General features: G+C 40.4%; 4 protein-coding genes across 9 annotated transcripts; 1 reads left to right on the top strand and 3 right to left on the bottom strand.

The window, feature by feature from the left end:
- The first annotated feature begins 917 nt into the window (after positions 1-917).
- On the top strand, positions 918-11,124 carry dzip1 (DAZ interacting zinc finger protein 1). Of its 5 annotated transcripts, XM_088408175.1 has the most exons (20): positions 918-1,047; positions 1,500-1,660; positions 1,768-2,361; positions 3,282-3,366; positions 3,438-3,553; positions 3,634-3,673; positions 3,760-3,869; positions 3,958-4,074; positions 4,166-4,228; positions 4,324-4,452; positions 5,947-5,995; positions 6,078-6,122; positions 6,295-6,354; positions 7,005-7,168; positions 8,058-8,253; positions 8,431-8,605; positions 8,797-9,167; positions 9,345-9,466; positions 9,544-9,721; positions 10,249-11,124. In XM_088408175.1, the coding sequence occupies exons 2-20, from the start codon at positions 1,634-1,636 to the stop codon at positions 10,335-10,337; spliced, it is 2,730 nt and encodes a 909-aa protein (XP_088264301.1). In that variant the 5' UTR covers positions 918-1,047; positions 1,500-1,633; the 3' UTR covers positions 10,338-11,124. The 5 variants fall into 5 exon arrangements, with proteins under 5 accessions (XP_088264301.1, XP_088264302.1, XP_088264299.1 ...); XM_088408173.1 differs by lacking the exon at positions 918-1,047 and having other exon boundaries at positions 1,252-1,636; XM_088408172.1 differs by lacking the exon at positions 918-1,047 and having other exon boundaries at positions 1,254-1,660.
- Positions 11,072-13,600, bottom strand: cldn10d (claudin 10d). 2 transcript variants are annotated; one of them, XM_088408178.1, is made up of 5 exons: positions 13,245-13,600; positions 12,914-12,997; positions 12,743-12,824; positions 12,551-12,658; positions 11,072-12,445 (listed from the first exon to the last, which is right to left on the bottom strand). In XM_088408178.1, exons 1-5 carry the CDS (start codon positions 13,474-13,476, stop codon positions 12,259-12,261), a joined length of 693 nt encoding a protein of 230 aa, XP_088264304.1. In that variant the 5' UTR covers positions 13,477-13,600; the 3' UTR covers positions 11,072-12,258. The 2 variants fall into 2 exon arrangements, with proteins under 2 accessions (XP_088264304.1, XP_088264303.1); XM_088408177.1 differs by having other exon boundaries at positions 12,914-13,075; positions 13,245-13,598.
- Positions 13,601-14,714: 1,114 nt separating this feature from the next.
- On the bottom strand, positions 14,715-17,052 carry cldn10e (claudin 10e). Its single transcript, XM_088407994.1, has 5 exons — positions 16,613-17,052; positions 16,365-16,526; positions 16,055-16,136; positions 15,856-15,969; positions 14,715-15,347 (listed from the first exon to the last, which is right to left on the bottom strand). Exons 1-5 carry the CDS (start codon positions 16,842-16,844, stop codon positions 14,993-14,995), a joined length of 945 nt encoding a protein of 314 aa, XP_088264120.1. The 5' UTR covers positions 16,845-17,052; the 3' UTR covers positions 14,715-14,992.
- Positions 17,053-19,103: 2,051 nt separating this feature from the next.
- Positions 19,104-20,220, bottom strand: LOC148427813 (claudin-10-like). The gene is made up of 4 exons (XM_088407668.1): positions 19,792-20,220; positions 19,449-19,610; positions 19,291-19,372; positions 19,104-19,224 (listed from the first exon to the last, which is right to left on the bottom strand). Exons 1-4 carry the CDS (start codon positions 20,009-20,011, stop codon positions 19,104-19,106), a joined length of 585 nt encoding a protein of 194 aa, XP_088263794.1. The 5' UTR covers positions 20,012-20,220.
- Between the last annotated feature and the right edge of the window lie 282 nt (positions 20,221-20,502).

The raw sequence follows: 20,502 nt of genomic DNA, 5'->3' as shown, positions 1-20,502 counted from the left end.
AGGTAATGGTATACAAGCTCAGGACTAGTTTCAAAGACTCAAAAGGGGGAAATCGTCATTCCATCATTTTACTTTGAAGGTACCGGAAGTGTAAAGAGCAATTTTACGTTTTGGCCCAAATTGGGAATATGAAAAAACGCGGTAGGAGATGACATTGTATGTCTTCATCGGAAGCATGGGCGGAATATGAAAAAAAAAAATCACACTTAACTCCCGTTTCAAAGAACTATCCACCTACATATATATATATATATATATATATATATATATATATATATATATATATATATATATATATATATATATATATATATATATATATATATATATATATATATATATATATATATATATATAGAGAGAGAGAGAGAGAGAGAGAGAGAGAGAGAGAGATAGATAGATAGATAGATAGATAGATAGATAGATAGATAGATAGATAGATAGATAGATAGATAGATAGATAGATAGATAGATAGATAGATAGATGGATAGATAGATAGATAGATAGATAGACAAAGCACAGGTTTGTAGAATATTATTTGTCCTTAGGTGTGTGATTGGGTGTGTGAGTGGTTGTTTGTCTCTGTGTGGCCTGCAATTGGCTGGCAACCAGTTCAAGGTGTCTCCTTATCAGCTGGACTAAGCATCAGTAAGCCTGCGACCCTTCTTAGGATAAGCGGCCTTTTAAAAATGTTGGTTGGTTGGTTGGTTGGTTGGATGGATGGGTGGACGGATGGACGAATGGACGGATATTTTAATTAATACATTACAGAATTTCTACTTTTACTAGCCAGGCTTCCTACGAGTTGCATGATGTTCAAAGTGTCAGATCTTTCTGTAAAATTAAAATGTTCACATTTACTTATTGATTTAATACACAATACATCTGATTTACTTTGAAGGTACCGGATGTTAGTCCGTGAATCACCCCCAAATTCTTTGGGTCAACGGCGACTGCTACGTTTCTAAGTTTATTTTACTTTTAAAACGTCTCAGTGGTAAATATTTACCTAAGCCTAACTGCGGGCGAATGCCATATTCTTTAAGGTTTGTATTATTTGTTTGTTCTTCGATTTTCGTGCAAGCTAACTAGACGGATCTCCGTTAGAAGACAACTCTCGTCGGAACTTTCATAGCGGGGTGGACAAAACAACACGCGTTGAGCTTCATAGTACCTCAAGGGCTACTGGCGCTCCGGGGACAAGTTTCAACACGCGTGCTATTGTTCACCTCAAAGTTAAAACGAGACCAAAAATATGAATCCAATGCATTGTTTGTGGGATTATCAGTACAAATTGACCAAAAGCGACGCCCGTTTTCAGTAACTGTCCTCACGGATTGTTGGTAAAATAGCTGTTGCTAACGTGAAATGGAGGAATCCGAATTCATATCTTTGCGAAGCTTTGATTCTCTCCCACAGGACGTAGTTAAGCACTGCTGGTGCTGGGGAAACATCGAGTTGATTGCCTGCAGTGTTTTCACAACATTTCTCTCTCTAGGGAAGCACGTTCCTGTTTCCACGGCAACGCGGCTTGAGCGTTTGTCGTCTTGTCTGCGAGAAGGCGGAACCACAGAGAAAGCACGGCTCTTCGATTCGCGATCGCGGTGGAAGTCCTTCGTGTTTGATAGAGAGATGGTAAGGAGAGCTCGACCGGAGCAGGTAGATTAGTATTTCCTCCAAAATGCCGCTGTCGATTACGTGATGGGAATTGTTTAGGTATTCATCTCCAGCCAGAATTAAATGGCGTGGTTTATTGTCTGTTTCAGCCATTTCAAGACGGTGTCTACTACCCCTACAACAGTGATACTCAGGGGAATCATTCGTCAGCGGGGATTCCGTCCCTCTTGAATTCCCCTCTCAGCCAGCACTCTGTAAAGGTCCATTCTGCCCTAGACATGGCTCCGTCCTGTGCGCCACCCACCATTCTGCCCTTCAGGTTCCGCCAGCGCCGGGAGAGCGTGGACTGGCGGCGAATCCATGCTGTAGATATTGATCTGGTGATTAGCCAGCTAGATGTGGATGTTCTACAGGAGCACATAAGCACCGTGACTTTCTGCAGCTTGGATGGGGAGCGATGTCAGCGCTGTCAGAGTCCTGTGGACCGAGCTCTTATCAAGATTCTCCAGTTGGCCCAGCTCACGGTCGAATGGCTCCTTCACTGTCAGGAATGTCTCACGCTAAATTTGCAAGCAGCAGAGGAGAGGCTGGCGAGCGCCAACATGCAGCAGGAGCAGCTACTGGCTCAGTTGAAGAAACAGGAGGAGAGCATGATGACGATGACGGCCGAACTCAAGAACAGGAGAAAGATCATACGCAAACAGCAAACCCTGTTTGCCCCACAAATCACCAATAGTCAAAAGGTACTGATGACATAGTCAATTCTTCTTAAAGCCATGCCTGGAAGTTTATTTTTCGTGTGTATTGAGCCCCACTCACAACTATTCTGTCATTCTCCTCAGTGGCCAAATAATAGAAATCACTAGAGATTGAGACTTTATTTTTTTTTGTGATTGTGTTTTTATTGTAGAGCTTCATTTGATTGCATTGTTTGGGATTGGAGCTTTGCTTTTAGACAGAAAGAAGGGTATCCTTACAGCTGGCCAGCAGATGGTGGGTTCAGTTGAGGTTTTAATCCACTTACAAAGGAGTCCCAAGTGGTATTGCACCAGGATAGCTGGCTAAAAACCAATGACTATACTTTATTTGTCCCCTGTCATTTCTTTGTATAGTATTTGGTACGCATGGTATAGCATACAATCTGTAGCCGAGTGCATTCATATTCCAACAGTGCATTTATGTCCATTTGAAATTGCTCAGGTGTCTTTGATACAGGTCTCACTCGAAGTGAGGCCAAGCAGTTGCCAAGGCAACAGATAGTGTGTGTCATGACAGCAGGTGGTTGCTAGCTATGCACAAGCAGCTCACTATCAGCCGCTGCTAAATTATTAATAGAGTAACTCACTCAGTGCACACCACCAACCCAAAATGTCACAAACAGTGTGAATACTGGAAAAAAAAATAATTAAAAATGGACTCACTCAATGGGAAAATCCATGCTTGTTAAACAAAGATGATAAACATGAAGAAAGTCATCACTTATTCAGTTATATTAATGACAACTGCTCAATACAAAGATTAAATGTAATTATGAGATTGATAAGCAAAGCTGTATTTGTATTAACTAATAATTATCAGACCGATTTAGGGAAAAGGGATTTTGATGTTCCATTCTCACATAGCAATTTGTTTTATTAACACACCTGCTTTTGTTTTGTTTTAGTGCGCATATTGTAAAAAGAAGTTCCTCACAGCTTCATTTCTCCAGAGTCACATGCAGCGGCGCCACCCTGATGAGAATGATATACGTAAGACAAATCATAAGAGTATCTTCTGCAGTGAATTTGTGTGTTATGATCACAGTTTTTTTCATGACCAGCATTACAATCAAACAATGAAGATAACGTTCAGATCCAAGCCCTGAAATTGGAGATGAACAGTTTAAAAGAGCAGATGGTTCAACAGCAACAGACTTTGGAAGCTAAAACAGCTGAAGTAAGAGTCCAAAAAATGTTGCGATACGTAATGTAAGAAAAAAAAAAAAAAAAACTTGCCACTTTTACTTTCCTCCACAGAATCAAAAGCTTCAGCGACACATAGAAGAGAGTGAGCTACGTGAGTCAGATAGCAATATGGCATTTCAGTTGACAAATGGTGATTTTTTTTTTTTTGCATCCATTTTTTTTTATCTGCCTTTTCAGAGATACGAGAAAGTGAGAACAAATCACAGATAGAAAGCCTCAAACTACAGATTAAAAACCTGAAGGAGCTTATTCAACACCAGCACATTATACAAGCAAGATCAGCAGAGGTCAGAAAAGACATTTTATTGTTCTTCTTATTATGTGTCCACTTTATTTATTTATTTTATTTATTCATTTATTTATTTTCAAATGCAGGATGAAAAGCAGCTGTCCAAGGACAAAGATCTGTTAAAAGAGCTGGATCATTTTAAAGCAGTGGAGATGGTGCAGATACAAGCCATTCAGAATCTGGAACACCAACTAAAGCAGCAGGTGAAATCAATGAATTATGCTGGATTCTTTTTATTCCCAGAGTAAACTCGATTTTCATTCCAATCTAATATTTAAAAAACATTTTTTGCAGGACAAGAAATGGGAGTCGAGGCTGCGGAAAATCACAAGTCTTCACGAGTCAGAAAAGAACGATGTACAGTATCATTTGTACTTTTTAAAAAAAAAAAAATTTATTATTTCATTTCCCAACTGTTTAAACCACTCCTGAGAAAAACGTTCCCTTTTTAGCTGCAGGAAGAGTTGAGCAGATTGCAGGCGGCCACAATGGAGCATCAGGAGCAGAGCAAAAGGCAGCAGCAAGTGATGCAAAGGAAGTTGCAAGAGAAGGAGCAAACCATTCGAGAACAAAGGGAGCAGGTTAGTACAGTTGCACATTCATCAATATTCACAGTGAGTGTGCGCTAAGGCGGAAGCAAACTGGAAGCGCAGCTCTTGTTCAGGATTTCCTTTATTTGCTGCATGAGCTGAGTGATATGATGATGACACGGTACTGTACAATAGATAGAGGGCTTTATCCACAGGAAGCTGAGACTTTTCCTGGAAAAGTTCCATTCAGAAAATATGCTTACAGTAACTACAACTTTAGGTGCGCAAAACCGTTGAGATCCGATACATTCGCTATGCCTTTGCAATTAACAACGCTTTATTTTGATGCACATTGTCAAAAACTAATGTTGATTACAGGTTGCTGCAAAGGTCACATTCTTTCATACGGCCACATTCATTCAAAATTGTTCTACAAGGTGTGATTTTTTTTTTTGGGGGGGGGGGGGGCACTTTTGGTAATCAATGACTTAGTTTGAGGAACATCTTTGTAATTTTGAGGTGCTTGTGGAATATGAATATGAATTAAGCAGCAAAATCCACCTGTTTTGATTCAGAGGTCGTCCAGTTTGCCTCTTGCTGTTGAGTGATAACCACATCACAGTGGATCTAGGGATTAGGTGACGACCATTCACAGCTCATCTTGCAGTTATCCCATTACCAAACTCAGAAACCAGATGAGCCTTGATTGTTTATTACCTGAGCAACTTGATATTATTTTCGGTCCGCCCCAAGTGGCAACACAGCAGCCCCCTGAGATGGATACCTAGAACGAATGGCTGTAAAGAAAATCATAGAGTCGATCTACCCTTTGATGATGGCCTATGCACTATTTTAATGGTCTCGCATGTAGTTGATCAGAACAGTGCAAGTTTGTTTTTTCATCACAATTCTAAACGATGTCGAGTGTTCAAAATATTCCCTCAAGAAAAAGTTTTTTGTCACTTCGTGTGCCATTTCCAGCAAGTAGGATGGTCCTTCAAGTAATATTGAACATTCACTTTATGATCATGTTTTTGATTCTGCACACGTACTTAATAGGCTTGCTGGTGGGTGCTGCTCAGGGTAGTAATAGATTAAAGTCAGGTTGCAAATGACAAGGCGGTTTGGCAGAAGAGTGGGGAGCATGCCCGCCTCACAGTTCAGAGTGCCGAGTTCAATCCAGCTCGCTCCTGCCTTCCTGTGTGGGGTTTGCACGTTCTCCCCAAGCCTGCATGGGTTCTATCCGGGATTCCTCCTATATTCCAAAAACACATGGCAGGTGTATTGGACACTAAATTATCCTTAGGTGCGATTGGGTGCATAAATGGTTGTCTGTCTCTATGCCCTGCAATTGGCTGGCAACCAGTCCAGGGTTTCCCCTGCCTACTGTCCATACACATCTGGGATAGGCACCAGCAAGACAGCAACCCTAGTGAGGATAAGCAGCTCCGGATATTGGATGGATGGATGGACAAAACAAACAAATCGTGTGTTCATGCCGTATGTATCATAAGTCTCAATATTTTGATTCTTTTCTTCTCGCAGATACAGAATACATCTTCAAATCCACCCACCAAAGTCTTCAAAGTACCAGGTAAAGATGATCCTTTGGGCAATTTCTTCACCAGGAAAAGTACGATCCTGATGCAGTCTCATTCTCTGTGTTCCATCATTAGTAAACGCACCAGCTCCAGAGCCTAAATCAAAGAAAGTTGTAATTGGTGAGTTCTGAACGTGAATTGTGAAATAAAGATGAACTCCCAGAGTGTCTGAGCATGGGCTTTGTGGCGTGATGGATTATTTAAGGAATACACCCGCTCCATTCCTGTCCCACTTCTCTTACAAACCCTGTTTTATCTCCCTAACTTCCAATTATCTATGAACCTCTATTAGAGGCGCCCATCTCAGTTCCTCAGCTGGATCCAATACAAGAGCTGTCAGAAGAGGAGGAAGGTAAAACAGAACCGGAACTTTGAACAGAGTTGGTGGACTGCATGTTGTTTGCATGAATCATCATCAGCATCAGTCTGTTGAGCGGCCATTTTCTCAGCTTGGTTGTGACTGAGACCACTTTATGTTATGTCCATTTATATATCTTGTTTTCCCCACTCAGTACCTTAAAAGGCTATAGTGGCTCAGTCCAACTTCAAACCACTCAGAGGCAGTAGTTTTGACTCGCTTGGTCGCCTTTGTGTAATAACAGGTTCTTGGTCAGTGTTGTTATTTTGCATATACTGTACTTCATTTATGTCAATGAAAGCTCCTCTGAGTGTAACAGCTAATCACACAGTTTCCAGTTTTGTTTCCAATCCGTTCCAAAATAACAACAACCAACATGATAAACTTACTGTAAAAAAAATAAATAAAAATAAAGCTGCACACTTTTCTGTCTTTTTACACACCTTTGAACTAATGAGCACATCCTGCTCTGTGACCATAGACAAAAGCCTAATATCAATTTGGTCTCCTACATGGAAGTTGGGTATACAAGTCGACTTACGCTGAAAGGTGTTAATAAATAGGCATTTCAACCATTTACGGACTTGACCAGCCTCCCCATAAAAAGGCTAGTGGAAATAAACAGGCAATTTGATCTTTTACAGACTTGCCCAGCCTTCCCGAAAAGAGGCCAGTGGAGAAAAAGTCTGAACCTCTTTTAAAGAAGAAACTCAAAGTGCCTGTCAGAAGGATCCCCAACAAGACCGAAATCAAGCGACATCTTGAGCAGGTTGTCATGACGAAGCTGGAGAACCTGGGCGTGAAGCCGGTAAGATACTGCCCGCTTAGCATAGCAGAAAATAACCTATTTGTAGTGTCCTGGGCTGATCCAGAGAAGGATTTTTTTTTTCAACCCATGGTTCAAACTACCTAAATTCATTGACCATTGACTCATTCACTACCAGACCTGTTAAAATTGATTTTTGCTGTCTCTCATCTTCAATGACACTGAAAATGTTAAGAAGCAAGCGTGAAAACAACATCTTTGTACTGCGCTGAAGGTAATTGACATATTTTTACAACAATATAATCCCCACAATAATATTGTAAATTTTTACAGTATAAATCCACATCAACCCCACTGACAGGAAAGCCTATATGATAGGCTTTTCACTATCTATTCATGTATCTACCGATGATGCAGCATCAGGAGCAACCGGGGTTCAGTGTCTCGCTCAAGGACACATTGACATGGTCACAATGGTCGGGAGGTCCAACCCACGCTTTCTGGGAGTGGGAGATGACCACTCTACCACTCATGTCATGCCACGCCCAAATTTTATCCATTTGTTTTTTTTTTCAAATGTTGTTGTGCAAGACCGAATATGTACAAACTCCAATTCCAAGTTAAGATGTTGGTGTAAAATGGATGCCAAAGTCCGATCCTCCTGAGCCTTGTGTGTGCTGTTATTGACAACAAGCACACCTTCAACACACCTAGTTCCATTCATAAGCTTTGCCAACAAACTTTGCAAAAGCCTGATAAATGCTCTCGATCATATGAATCAGGTGTGTTGGTGGAGGGTTACATGGAAAATCTCACAACATTTTCACAGCTGTCCTAATGAAATAACATTTTTGAGAGCGATTAATAGTTTTCACTTTTCATCACTCTCACAATTTTCATCCCTTTTCACTCTGTGTCCCACTTTTCTCAGGATCAGAGAAAACTGAAGACAAAAGACCTCAGATCCATTCTTACCAATTTAGATACAATGCAACAGAGCCTTGCAAAGAGGTTGCCTAACTATTGGCGCCATCGTGTGGACATAACGAACGCTCTGGAGCGGAAGCTGGGCTTGAAGAAGGACTCCAATCTCCAGTCTCCAGACAAATCCAGGCACTCTGTTCTGGGTATGATAATAACATCATTGGACAAACCTCTTAGTAAACTTTCTAAGCTGTGACAGTCACTCTATTAGTCACCTTGTGAAAGATTGTCTCTGCCGCAGACTAGTTTACATCTTAAGTTAGTGTTTGAAGCTAGGATGCTTGTAGGGCGTGCATCAACTTTGTTCCTCTTCTGTGTAGTGTTGCAGACACGTCCTCGATCAGGCAGTCTACCATCCAAAGCATCGCAGGGTATCTCTGAAGCTGCAGCCCGGCAGGCCAAGACTCCCCAACCCGCACCAAGAGTCAAGACGGCTTTTCAACAAAAGACGTCAACGCCCAGCCACAAAGCTAGACATAAAGAGCACACTCCTAAGTAAGTCCAAATCTTGAAAAACATGAGAAAAAAAACAAAAAAAAGCTGAATGGAAATATTCAAGTCATTTATGTGCAGTAACAAACTTGATCGCAATGTGTTGTAATTACAGGATGCATGGATGGTTGTTTGTAGGTTACAAATGGTTGCTTGGGTGTTATAATTGAGGGAGACTTTGCTTCTGCTTTCAGAACACCCCTTTTCAGTTGTTTTGTGGATTCGGAAGACGGGGATACAGATATGGAGGACACTGAGCCTTCTCAAAACCGATTGGGCAAAATTTCACAGGCCAGAATAAATAAGGAGGAAGCAGTTCAAATTGGTGCAAGAAAATCCAATTTGATCCAGACAAGGCCAGCTCTAGCTGGGCTCTCATCTTCCAAAAGCCAGCCGGATGGTGGCGCGATCAAGGCGGCGATCATGAAGTTAGAAAATGTCAATGATGATGAAGACAATGAGGATGAGTCGTCAGATGTCAGTGAGTTGCAGGAGGTTGACTCGAGGCGGCTCCAAAGTTTCAAAGACCAGAATGGCAACGTAGATGAGACCAACTTTGGTAAAGGTAAGATCACAGATCATTTTACTAATGTACTGCTGTCGGGTTTACGCTGACATTTTTAACACATGTAACGAAAATATTTCTTTAGGGGCTTGGGACAAACTTCCCCTTTTACTACTGCTGCTACTATAACAAACAACTACATTGATGTCATTTGTAGCTATGTCTTCTCTTTTTTAGAAAATAAGGTCAGTGACCTGGCAAGGAAAATTGAGAGTCAGGTGGCAAATAAAGCATCAAAGAAACCATTTGGCGGTGTGAGCATTTTGCCAGAGACCAACGATGAGGTTCAGGAATTTTTGGTGAGAATAACAGTGACAAGCGATTTTGCATATTAGTTTCATATTTAGATTGAGTTCATGTTGGAATATGGCGTCAGTCCTCAGATCTGGAGGAGAGCAGTGAAGATGGCAGTTCTGCTTTTGTGGACCGACAAGGAAAGTTGAATCAGCTTCACCACTCTGAAACGGGGCAGAGGAGCCAGGACTCAGTTAGCACTAGCGTGTGGGATTCCTCCACAGGAAAAAACACTTCCCTAGGAAAGGGTCCTAGATCAGGTCAGTCAGTGCCTCGCCTCTGCGCCTAAACGTGGCACTAGCTATGATAATATTATGTTGAAATACATATGTATTCTGGAAGCAATTACATTGTGCTTAGTATAGCTGCCCCACTCTCAAGAAGGTTGAAGGCTGATGTTGCTTGCGTTGGATTCTTTCTGACACCCCGGCTCCCACCACGTTTTTTTAGAATTGGAATGGTGCCCGAATGACTAAATTTGCCCACAAATACCTTAAAAACAAATTTGCAAGATCTCGTCTCACCTTATGTGTAGTTTTGTTTTTTGTTTTTTTTCCAAGGACCATTGAATGCACAATGGTAATGGGACAAATTAAGCCGGTGCGTCAAGGTTCCCCTTTCCTGTTTTATATAAATATAACACAATTTTTTAAGTCGCCCATACAAAATTTAAACAAACAAAAAAAAAAAACTTGTGAATACAATGTTTATGAGTGTAATTCAAGGGTTCTAATTTCCCTGTCAAATATTTCCTTTTTATGTTGGGTTCTTGTCTTGTGCTCGTTAGGTTTGACCGAAGCTGGGACAGGGAGCACCTTGAAGAGCAGTTTGTGTAATCTCAGTGACATCTGTGACTCAGAAGACTTTAACAATTAGGACAAACTACTCTGCCGCACATCAGACTGTAGTAAAGCTTCTGGTAGATTGCAGAAGGAGCAGCAAACAATAGACAACGCCACCTTTTGTTGTCAAAAACCACACCCGCATTATTGGGCACACCAGACCAACAACCTCAAGTCCAGAGATGGAAAACCAACTCGACAGAATAGTCTGTTTTAGTGTAGCTCAGCATTTTCAATATTACCTCATCCCTGTGCCAAGTGTTTTGCCCATGTTTTCAAACCTGTTTTTTTTTTTTGGAAGTTTCTTATTTGTTCCACATTTAGTGCTGAACAAAATTATTAGACTGCATTTCACAAAATGTGAAAATAATATACAGGGAAACTACCGGTATTTCTGTTCAGGAATATAAGTAGCTGCCATAAATGTAATCTGACTTCTTAAGAAGAAATAATGTGCTTTTCTATTTTTTTTGTCAATTTCTTTCTAAATAACTAACTCTTGAAATTTTCTAGCATTATTATTAACGATTACAATGATATAGTTTGAGTTATAGACCCTTTGCATACTGATACATGGTAAACTATTATAAATTAAAAAAAATAGGATAACTGCAAAAAAGCTCACGATGGGTATTTGGTGGTGGTGTAATAAATTTGTTTAGCACTTCATGTAAAATCACTTGTTTATATTTTTTCGTTAAATTAAGCCTCTGTGTGTTTTTCTATAGAGAAATATTTTTACAAGCAATACAGCAATTTATTGATGAATTCATGTATACACTATATTTTTATTAAGAAACCTAAAACTCTTCCAAAAACCATCACAAGACTTTGCTTTTGTTTTTCCATGCACCAAGCACAATGCTGCATTTTAGTGGTAATTGTTTTTTGAAGCTGTTGGAAGCGACAGCTGACCAGACCGCAGTCGAGAACATTTTAAACAGAGTTCACAGTTTCTTGTGTTTGCGGTTAAAGATCATTTAGGAAAGATTTGTCACGATATATGCAAGACACTTGCAGTTGTAAAACCAACCATGGGTTAAAAGAAAACAAATACATAAACATAAATATAACAAATGCATAAAACACAAGCAATCATACAATGAATAAGAAAAACATAAAACATTTTCTTTGTAAGAATAATATCTTCAAAGCATGGCTCTCAAATTCAGTTTACAGTGTTGTGGAAAAGTATTTGCCCCATTCTTGATTTCTGTGGGGTTTTTTCCTTCTCCATATTTATCACTTGCAACGATTTCCTCTAATCAAACCAATAATTATATCGTGCTGAGACAACCCGAGAGTATCTAAAATTTAGTGTCTAATTTACTATTCACCATGTCAGAATAAAAGGCACATCTGAAAGTAATTGCCCACCTTTGGCAGCAATAACTAAAATAAATTTTCTGCTAATTGATCTCGAGACTTTCACACGGCTGTGAAGGAATTTTGAACCACTCTTCTTTACAGAACTGTTTCAACTCTGCCACATGAGAGGGTTTTCAAGCATCTCAATTGGACTTAAATCTGGACTTTGACGGCCACATCAAAACCTTCACTTTTTTTTTTTTTTTTAATCCATTCTGAGGTGGACTTTCTGGTGTGTTTTGGATCATTGCCCTGATGCATGATCCAAAAGCGATTGAGTTTTGGGGCACAATTTCTTTTTTCACATTGGGTCAAATGGTCGTTTAGAAATTGCATTTTAGATATCCTTGGGTTGTCTCTGTGTGATATTAAACATTAATTTTGTGAAAAGAATCTTTGTGAGTGATAAATAAGAAAAAAACAAAACAAAGGGGGCATTTTTTTAGGGAGCACTGGCTATAGATGTCAAAAGTTCCATTTTACTGCATTAGTGACAGTCAGCCAGTCATTTGAACTGGCCTTTTGGAAAAAGGTTGAGAAGAATGGCAAATACTACTGGTCTTTCCTCAATTTGAGTGTGCTTTTGCTCAAACAAAGTCATCCCTACTGAAGGTACCAGTCGTCTTTGTTGCCGCTCTGCTCGGTCGACCCTTCCTACCCTCATAAAACAATGGTGGCCCCAGTGTGACCCTAGATGAGGTTGGTGGGAGCATATACGTCTTTCGGGTGCGGGCGGTGGCATAAGTAGCTGGTCTTTGTGGTGGATGGGAGGATCTATAAAAGACCAGAAATGAGAAAATATTGTAACAACAAAAAAAAAAGTCATTTCAAATTTGGAAAGTTGGTTGTTTGCTCTGTTTTTTTTTTTTTTTTTTTTACCCTGACGGAAGACCTTCCTTTCCAGAGAAGTAAGTCAGCACAGTCCCACCAGAGAGCAGAAGGATGGATCCCCCCCAGCCAATGAAAACCGCAGCTCCGAGCTCAAATCTGAATATTGGCATAAATACATTATACACCTGGCCACCCCTCCACTAATGAATTCACCTTCCTTGACCGACATACCGTACTCACTTTTGTGCCCTGAAATTTGGGTCGAGGAATTCCGTGATGACCCTGTTGGCCCACCAGGAGTAAGTAATCATACCACAGAACCCTAGAAAAAAGACATCCCATTCTTCCAAAATACACCATGCCAATTGTAAAGCTCAGTAGTATTTTTGAAGTTGCCCACGTCAAATTTACCTGAGGCCAGATAGGTGATTCCACCTGCAAAGGTCACTCTTGCATTTGCAACCTCCGATCCGCCTATTTTAGTACACTTCATACCTATAAGAGTGAGAACGCCACCGAAGAAGCCAGTGATGACTGCGCAGACTGCTAGTGCTCGACACGCATGCAAGAACGCTGCAAGGAAACGTGATTTGACTTCAAGACAACCATTATAGGTTACATTTGTCCTGCAATGTAAAAGTAGACTAAAATTTTCAAACTACACTTCATCTTGATCAAGTCCGGATAAGTAGCAAAGCCAAATATTTCTAAACAGACACATAATGTACCGTCCGTATCTTACCAGGCAGGGCCAACATGGAGGGATAGTCTTTGCAGTCGGACACCCCCGTGGTGTCTGAGATGCAGTCCCTCCACAGGTTGGAATAGTAGTTGGAAGTGGTCAACACAATGCTGCCCACCTCAGAGAAGGTCCAATACTCTGTGGGAAGGGTGGAGCACACCAGGATCCAGCCACAAAGGCAGGACACAAAGCAGCCTATTTCTGTGTACATTACCATTGTCCTGTACTTCATGGTGAGTAATTAATAACCTTTAAAAAAAAAAAAAACATACACACACAAATGAAAGTCCCTCTCACAACTTCAACCTTTCCTACGGCACCACTCATCGAGTGCTTTCAATGCAATTGGTTTTGTGCCTTATCTCTTTGGACTGTTTTGCTCAGTCAGCATTTATCACTTTCCCACAGCTCAGGTCCCCAAATGAAGGCAACTTACATCATCTTTTGTTTGACTGCATGTGGGACTTGTGAGACGAACTGGATTAACCAGATAAAGGAGGCAGCTCTCATGTTTGGAAGGTTGGGAGGTGCCAGGTTGCCCCCCCCCCCCATCCCTCCCACACACACAAAACTATTAAGTTTTGCTTTAGGCAAATTTTCCATGAGTATAATCCACATACCCATTGCTGCTGTTCATCCCACAACTTTTGTGGCTTGCTCTTCTACCTTCTATCTGTCATTAAGAAGAATTAAAAAGCTTTTGAATGCTATCATATGTATTGCAAGAAGCATTAATACACCAAAGAAATAATAACCCAAACACACATTTTTTTATTGTTTGTGTACTTTATACTTTTGTTTACATTCAAGAAAATACAAGCGCTTGCAAGCTGCTCAAAGAATGGACCCAGATGTGTTGAACACGGATACTTTTGACTGTGAAGCTGACATGCAAAACACATGTGCATGGTTGCAAATTTTGAAATTTCACTCAGGTGAATCATTTTAGTTACACTATTCAGCGACATGAGAGATAAAGAGAAAACATTTGAAACAACTCCATGTGTAATCCAATGTTAAATTTGCTTTATCTTACTAACTCTGCACTAGCAATATCGATAGAAAATATATAGATAGAAAATGCTTGCAATTATGTCTCATGGGCTTCATGGATGCTACAGGAATGTGTTTGAATGGGATCCAGTGAATGAGCTCAACAGCATGTAAAATGAGTGTGGAACTCTGGAATGCAAGCAGAATTCAGGTATTCTGAAACATACCACAAAACACCTTGATACCATCCATCATGAAACTGTTAACAATGTCACTGACTGACTGTTCATTTTTGTTCCAGGCCACATATCATGACAAATTCCTACTTGTCAAATTTTGGATCTAAAGATGCCTGTACATAGTTGTAGTATTATACTTTGGTTAAGAGAATATTTCTGAAGTACAAATGCATTTATTTTTTTTTTTGGGGTGGGTGGGAAGAATAAAAAGAACTTGGAAACATTATAGATTTTCACCTTCTAATTTATACAGTATAACCTTTATTTAATTTTCTTACATTCCAACTTCTCCAAATATTATCAAACAAGCCTTAATCCCTTCTTGCCTCAGTTTTTCTCTTGACTAGGACTGAATTTAGGCTTGCTTAACAGGTCTTGATTGCAACACTGCAAGGTACCTTTAATCCATCAAAGATAAAAAATGATTAGTAAACAGCTTTTGCCCCTACTCTTCTTTACAGCTCGAAGAATAGCAACACTTGGTCTTCTTTAGTCATTCGTGGACATCTGTGCCACTCAAATGTAGTAGTTCTTTTGGAAAGACACTGCATGGCTCCTTGAACTGCCAGACAATGAGGACACACTACGTGACCCTGATGCTGTTGATGAACTGTATCTGGACAAGAGGCCAGATTCCGAATCGGACATTGAGGTGGCGGAAGTGTTTGTTCGCTTCGACTTTTGCTCTATTTCAGCTGAGCTTCCAGATGTTGATACTGAGGAGATGACGGACAAGTTGGAGCGATCTGATGACAGCTCGGATAGAGAGGAGACTTTACTCTTGGAGGTACTTTCAGAGACCGAAGACAGCTCTGTGGTGAACTTGAATTTGGGGTCTTTTTCCACATCTGGCAACTGTCGGATTATCACCCTGCATGGAAAGAGAAGCACAGTTTTGTTTTGTTTGTGTTTTTTCTGATGTTTTCATCTCTGGCCATATATCCATTTGTCTTTCCATTATTCATCTCTCTAGCTGTTTTTATATATTATTCCATTCATATATATATATATATATATATATATATATATATATATATATATATATATATATATATATATATATATATATATATATATATATATATAGATAGATAGATAGATATATATATATATATATATATATATATATATATATATATATATATAGTATATATATATATATATATATATATATATATATATATATATATATATATATATATATATATATATATATATATATATATATATATATATATATATATAAAATTTATCTATTTAAAGTACTATTTGTGGCATTTATGAGTGTATCTAAGTCTGTTTTATGCATTTTACATATATGATGTACACATATTGTGTTGCATTGGTTTACTTTGGTATAGTGTTCATTGTTGACTCACGTCTGTTCTTGTCCACATAGTGGCTTGCAGACCGACCATAGATAGAAGGTACCACCGGCCATTTGAAAGACAGACCCGACCCAGCCGAGGAAAAGCGGGGTGCCCAGGTCAAACCTTGAGTCCATTCGGGATGGGATCAGTTTAAAGCCCGTTTTGGCGTACAGTATTTCTTCTGTTTGGTATTGAATACTTTACTTACCTAAGACCATCAAAATTTGGGTTGAAATATTCTACTGAGACATATTGCGCATAAACAGCATATCCACCTGTGGACAACAAACCTGCACACAGACACCAGAAGTAACTTCTCAATAGAGTGTTATGGATACTTTGTTACTCAGTGCCCATTATGCACCATTGAAAATGATGACTCACTTTTGACAGACACTGTCAGAGAGGCATCAGCTCAACATTTGTTTAGTTCTGCTTAGGTTTGTAGTCAGTGTGTTTTATGACTTCTACATACTCATTAATCTAATCACATTAATAGAATTAAATTGAGACTATACCACTGATTATGTGGCACCAACCACCAGTGTAGATCTTCTTGTATTTTGACTGGTCTTTTCCCCCTATGAAGGTACACTCCATGCCCAACAAACTGAGCACAAAGCCCAGCATGCCCAGGGACAGAGCAGACATCAGCAGACCTCTCACAATCTGAACGTGGCCTTGAATCACACAAGAAAACACAACCTGTAACTTCGCCTTTAAGTTCAGGGAAAGTTTGAGATTTCTCAGGCAATGTGGTACCCACCTTCCACAGACCAGAGCACGGGGAAGTCGTAACAGTTACTAACAGCTGTGGAATCTGTAAAGCAAGATCTCCATAGACTGGACCAGTACCAGGCCACCTTCAAGATGGAGGAGCCTCCCATACCCCCAACAGAGCTGATCTTCCAGCCCTCCATGGCCATGGTGCAAGCCACGAAAATCCATCCCAGTACTGTCATCAAAAAGCCCCAGATCTGAACCACTCGAATTTTCATCCCTGGGCTTCTCCAAGAGCAGGGTCCTTCAAAGCTTGCTGCACTCTGTCCTTGACGTTTTTCTTTTTGTGCCCTTTTTGAAACGGCTAATTTCCTTCTGCACAAAGTGAATGTTGAGCTTTCATCCAAATCCAAATAGGAAAAGAAAAACCGAGTGGGTCGCAAACACAAAACAGTGCTATATTGTTGTTGTTCTACAAGTTTCAAGATGCGGGTGGGAGAGAAGTGTTGCATGAGTTCCCATTACTACAGTTGCCAAATTGGTACCGGTGCTGAGAGTGCACATCTAAGCATACATCTCCAATTACCAAAGACTTGTTGCACAAATTGGACTGCCGAGTCAGCGGCATAGGTAGGTTGCACATACAGTATATCTTTATTTTCCATGGCTCATTATTTGCGTTCCTGCTAATTTTACCAACCTCTGTGCACATTTCCTTCTCAATGACGTTAGCGTGTTCCAGACGAGACTGAAACCTGATTGAGCCTGCTTTGCCATAATTAAAAGACACTCCTGTAATGGCTTTATGCTGAGCAGCTGAGCAGGTGATGTGGGAAGTAATTAAAACTCTGTCAACAACAATGAAAATGCCAGTGTGACTGTAATAGACTTGAGAGTAGCACGGCGAAGCTTAAGTGACCTGAAATAAGTGCAAGGGCAGTCAGTTATTTCATTGAAAAGGTTGGCTTTATCCACCTCAAACATAGTCTACTTGTTGGATATTATATTCCCCGCGTCTATGACGTTTCGCTGTGCATTAATGCTGCTCTCTGGTGGCTGGTGTTCCTTAATACAATTGAAGCGGTGTAGTACTGTATATGTTTGGGCCACTTCCTCTACTTGTAAAGCAGAGACTTTTAAAAAAATATTGGAGATGAATACATTAAAATTGCGATTCGACAATCCACCTACAGGCTTAGGGAGAACACCCTCATCGAAACGAGTGAACTTTGTACTTTTTTATTGTAATTGGATCCTTTAAATTTGAAATCCAAATAAAATAAAAATGAAAATAAAATATACTTAAAACTACTTAAAGGAAGTCCAAAATGTACATTTTTTTCCCACAATTTTCCAGCCAAAGTCAATTGTATTTCATTGTAAAATAGCATGCTGAGTTTGAAAACACAATACTACCTCTTTGTAATGTCATGGACACCTGATACTTGTTTATGAATCCAGTGGAACGTGTAGGGCATTGCCTTAGTTTCCTCCTGATGATTAATTCAGAGGTGCAGATTGATGGCTTATTGGTGGGGAAACCTTCTGTCAAGTGTGCAAATTCTCTATGCCTTCAAAAATGACCCACTGGTCCTTGGAGGTCACATCATTAAAAACGGAGACCACATAAGAGGCCCTCATGTGACGAATCTTTCCACTTTAATAATATTAACAGAAGCTCCCCTTTCAAAATTGACAGATTTCTCGTTGAAGCTGTAGCCAGTACATTCATGCCACAAATATAAAGGGTTTGAACATAAACGGTTTCTTTATTTCCAAAGTTGTGACAACCCATCTCATGCAAAACATGGGGATTTTCCAAGAATATCTGAGCAAAGATCTTAAGACCGGCTTTTTAAAAGTGATGATTTGAATTGAATGCAGACTTGTGTGCCGGGTGCCTCTAATCTGCCATATTTAAAGAAGCATTTGCAAATGTCCTTTGTTACTGTATTTCTCATTCAAAGCTCACCCATATGCATGACCTCATGTTGGCAAGCAGTTCACACATAGATGTTTCTTCCAAACTGCCTGGATGGCTTTAGCAGTTCTCTTTGGAGGCTTCTAGTAGTCTTGCTGTCCTCACCTTGTGTGTACTCAGGCCTGACAGCGCTCCTTGAAAATTGATGGACTCTGCAAACCCCAGGAGGAAGAAAGCGAACTGAAGACAATTTGTGCTAATGCTGGCTTATAGTATTCATTCACACACCATTCTTTGGTTTAGATTTTTCCCTCGTTTCCATTTTTTTTCCATGTCGGTTTTGTCAGTTTCAACATTTTTTTAACATTCAAGTTTCTTTTTGTCACTTGTCATCATTATGACAGCGTTTGGCTCCATTCAGGGCCACCTGTATTTCCAATAAATACCTAATACCTTTTTCAACCAACTCAGCTCCCAATGGTATGTACATAAAACATCAGCACAAAAAAAAACAAACCATCAGTGACAACAGTCACTAATGTCCATAAAAAAAGTGTGCAAGCAGTTTTAAGAGTCTTAATTTGTTCTCAGAACGGTTCCTGAATTATGCCTATTGTCACCATTCAACTTGCCTGACGCTTGTGCCCGCTGATAGGGAGAGACAGAAAACCGAACCACCCAGTATGCATAACACAGCTCCAGCCCAGCCAATGAAGAGTGCTGCTCCCAGTTCAAACCTGCCATGGACGGCTCAAATTTACAATGGGACTTAACACATCACTCAAGTTGTTGTGAGGACCTACTTCTGAGCAACAAAGAGGGGGTCGAAGAAGTCGGTGGTGATCCTGTGAGCGTAGATGGAGCAGGCAGTCATGCAGCACAGGCCTGTGGAGGCAAAATCAACACATAATCTAGTGACAGAGATAAATTGCGCTCTAAACAATTGGTGAGTAGGTCTTACCACTGAGGATGTACTGACAACCTGCAAAGACTGCCAGGCGAGTTTTGGTTGTTTCGGAGCCTCCGACTTTGGTGCACTTCATTCCAAGCAGGGCAAGTATGGCGCCAAAAAAACCAAGGGACACGGCCGTAATCATTAGGCCTCGACATACTTGGATGTAAGCTTGATAAAAGGGACAGAGGGGCGGCAGGACTAATGAGTGATGATGGAGGATAATGGTGTTTTTATCGGGCATGCTTCACCTAATAATATTCTTGTCAACACATGCGGAATATGACTTTCAAACTCTCCTGATCTAAATCTTCTCCTTAAAAGGTTCCAGAAAAATTTGGACTCAACTCACCATCCAGAGCCAGCATGGAGGGAAAGTCCTTGCAGTTGGACACGCCCGTGGAGTCAGTCACGCATGTTTTCCATAAGTTGGACCAGAAGGTAGCCGTAGTGATGACCGTCCCGTCCACTGAGGAAACCTTCCAATAATCTGAAGGAAGTGTGGATGCCACCAGGATCCACCCGAAGACACTGAGAAGAAACGCAACGATCTCTGTTGCCATGGTGCTCATTATTGGCCCTTAGATGCCCAGATCAAATCAGGTCAGAAGATTTCGAAGACTCTTGTTGGTGACACCCTGGACACTCCTCCAAAAACGACGGAACAGTTCTGGGTGGGCTGGTCCAGCACCATTGCGTTGTTACTTGAAGCTCTCTTGAGGTTGGCTGACATACCACAATATCTGTTATGTCAATTGACTGCTTGACTGCTCATAGCTCATCAGTCTACACAGTGTTCATGGGGTCAACAAGGTAAAGGGAAGTCATCAATTGGCAAGATAGCAAAGTTCGACGACAGAGAAGGAGCACATCATGGGGAAGACGGATAATACAGACATACCCAGTGCCCTCCTAGAATGGTTTGCTTTCAGGTCAGTGACATATCCCTGCTTCTCATATTCTACCATGGTAGTGGTTCAAAGATTAGGATGCTCTGCACTCACTTTGCAACATTGTAACATTGTAGCGCTATTGAGTGGTAGCCACAAAAGTTCAACACTGG

The sequence above is a fragment of the Hippichthys cyanospilos genome, chromosome 2, assembly GCF_059441005.1.
Source record: "Hippichthys cyanospilos isolate Australia breed blue-spotted pipefish chromosome 2, RoL_Hcya_1.0, whole genome shotgun sequence".
NCBI classification, from domain to species: Eukaryota; Metazoa; Chordata; class Actinopteri; order Syngnathiformes; family Syngnathidae; genus Hippichthys; species Hippichthys cyanospilos.
Note: the sequence above shows the minus strand (reverse complement) of the source record. Positions and strands in the feature narration are given on the sequence as shown.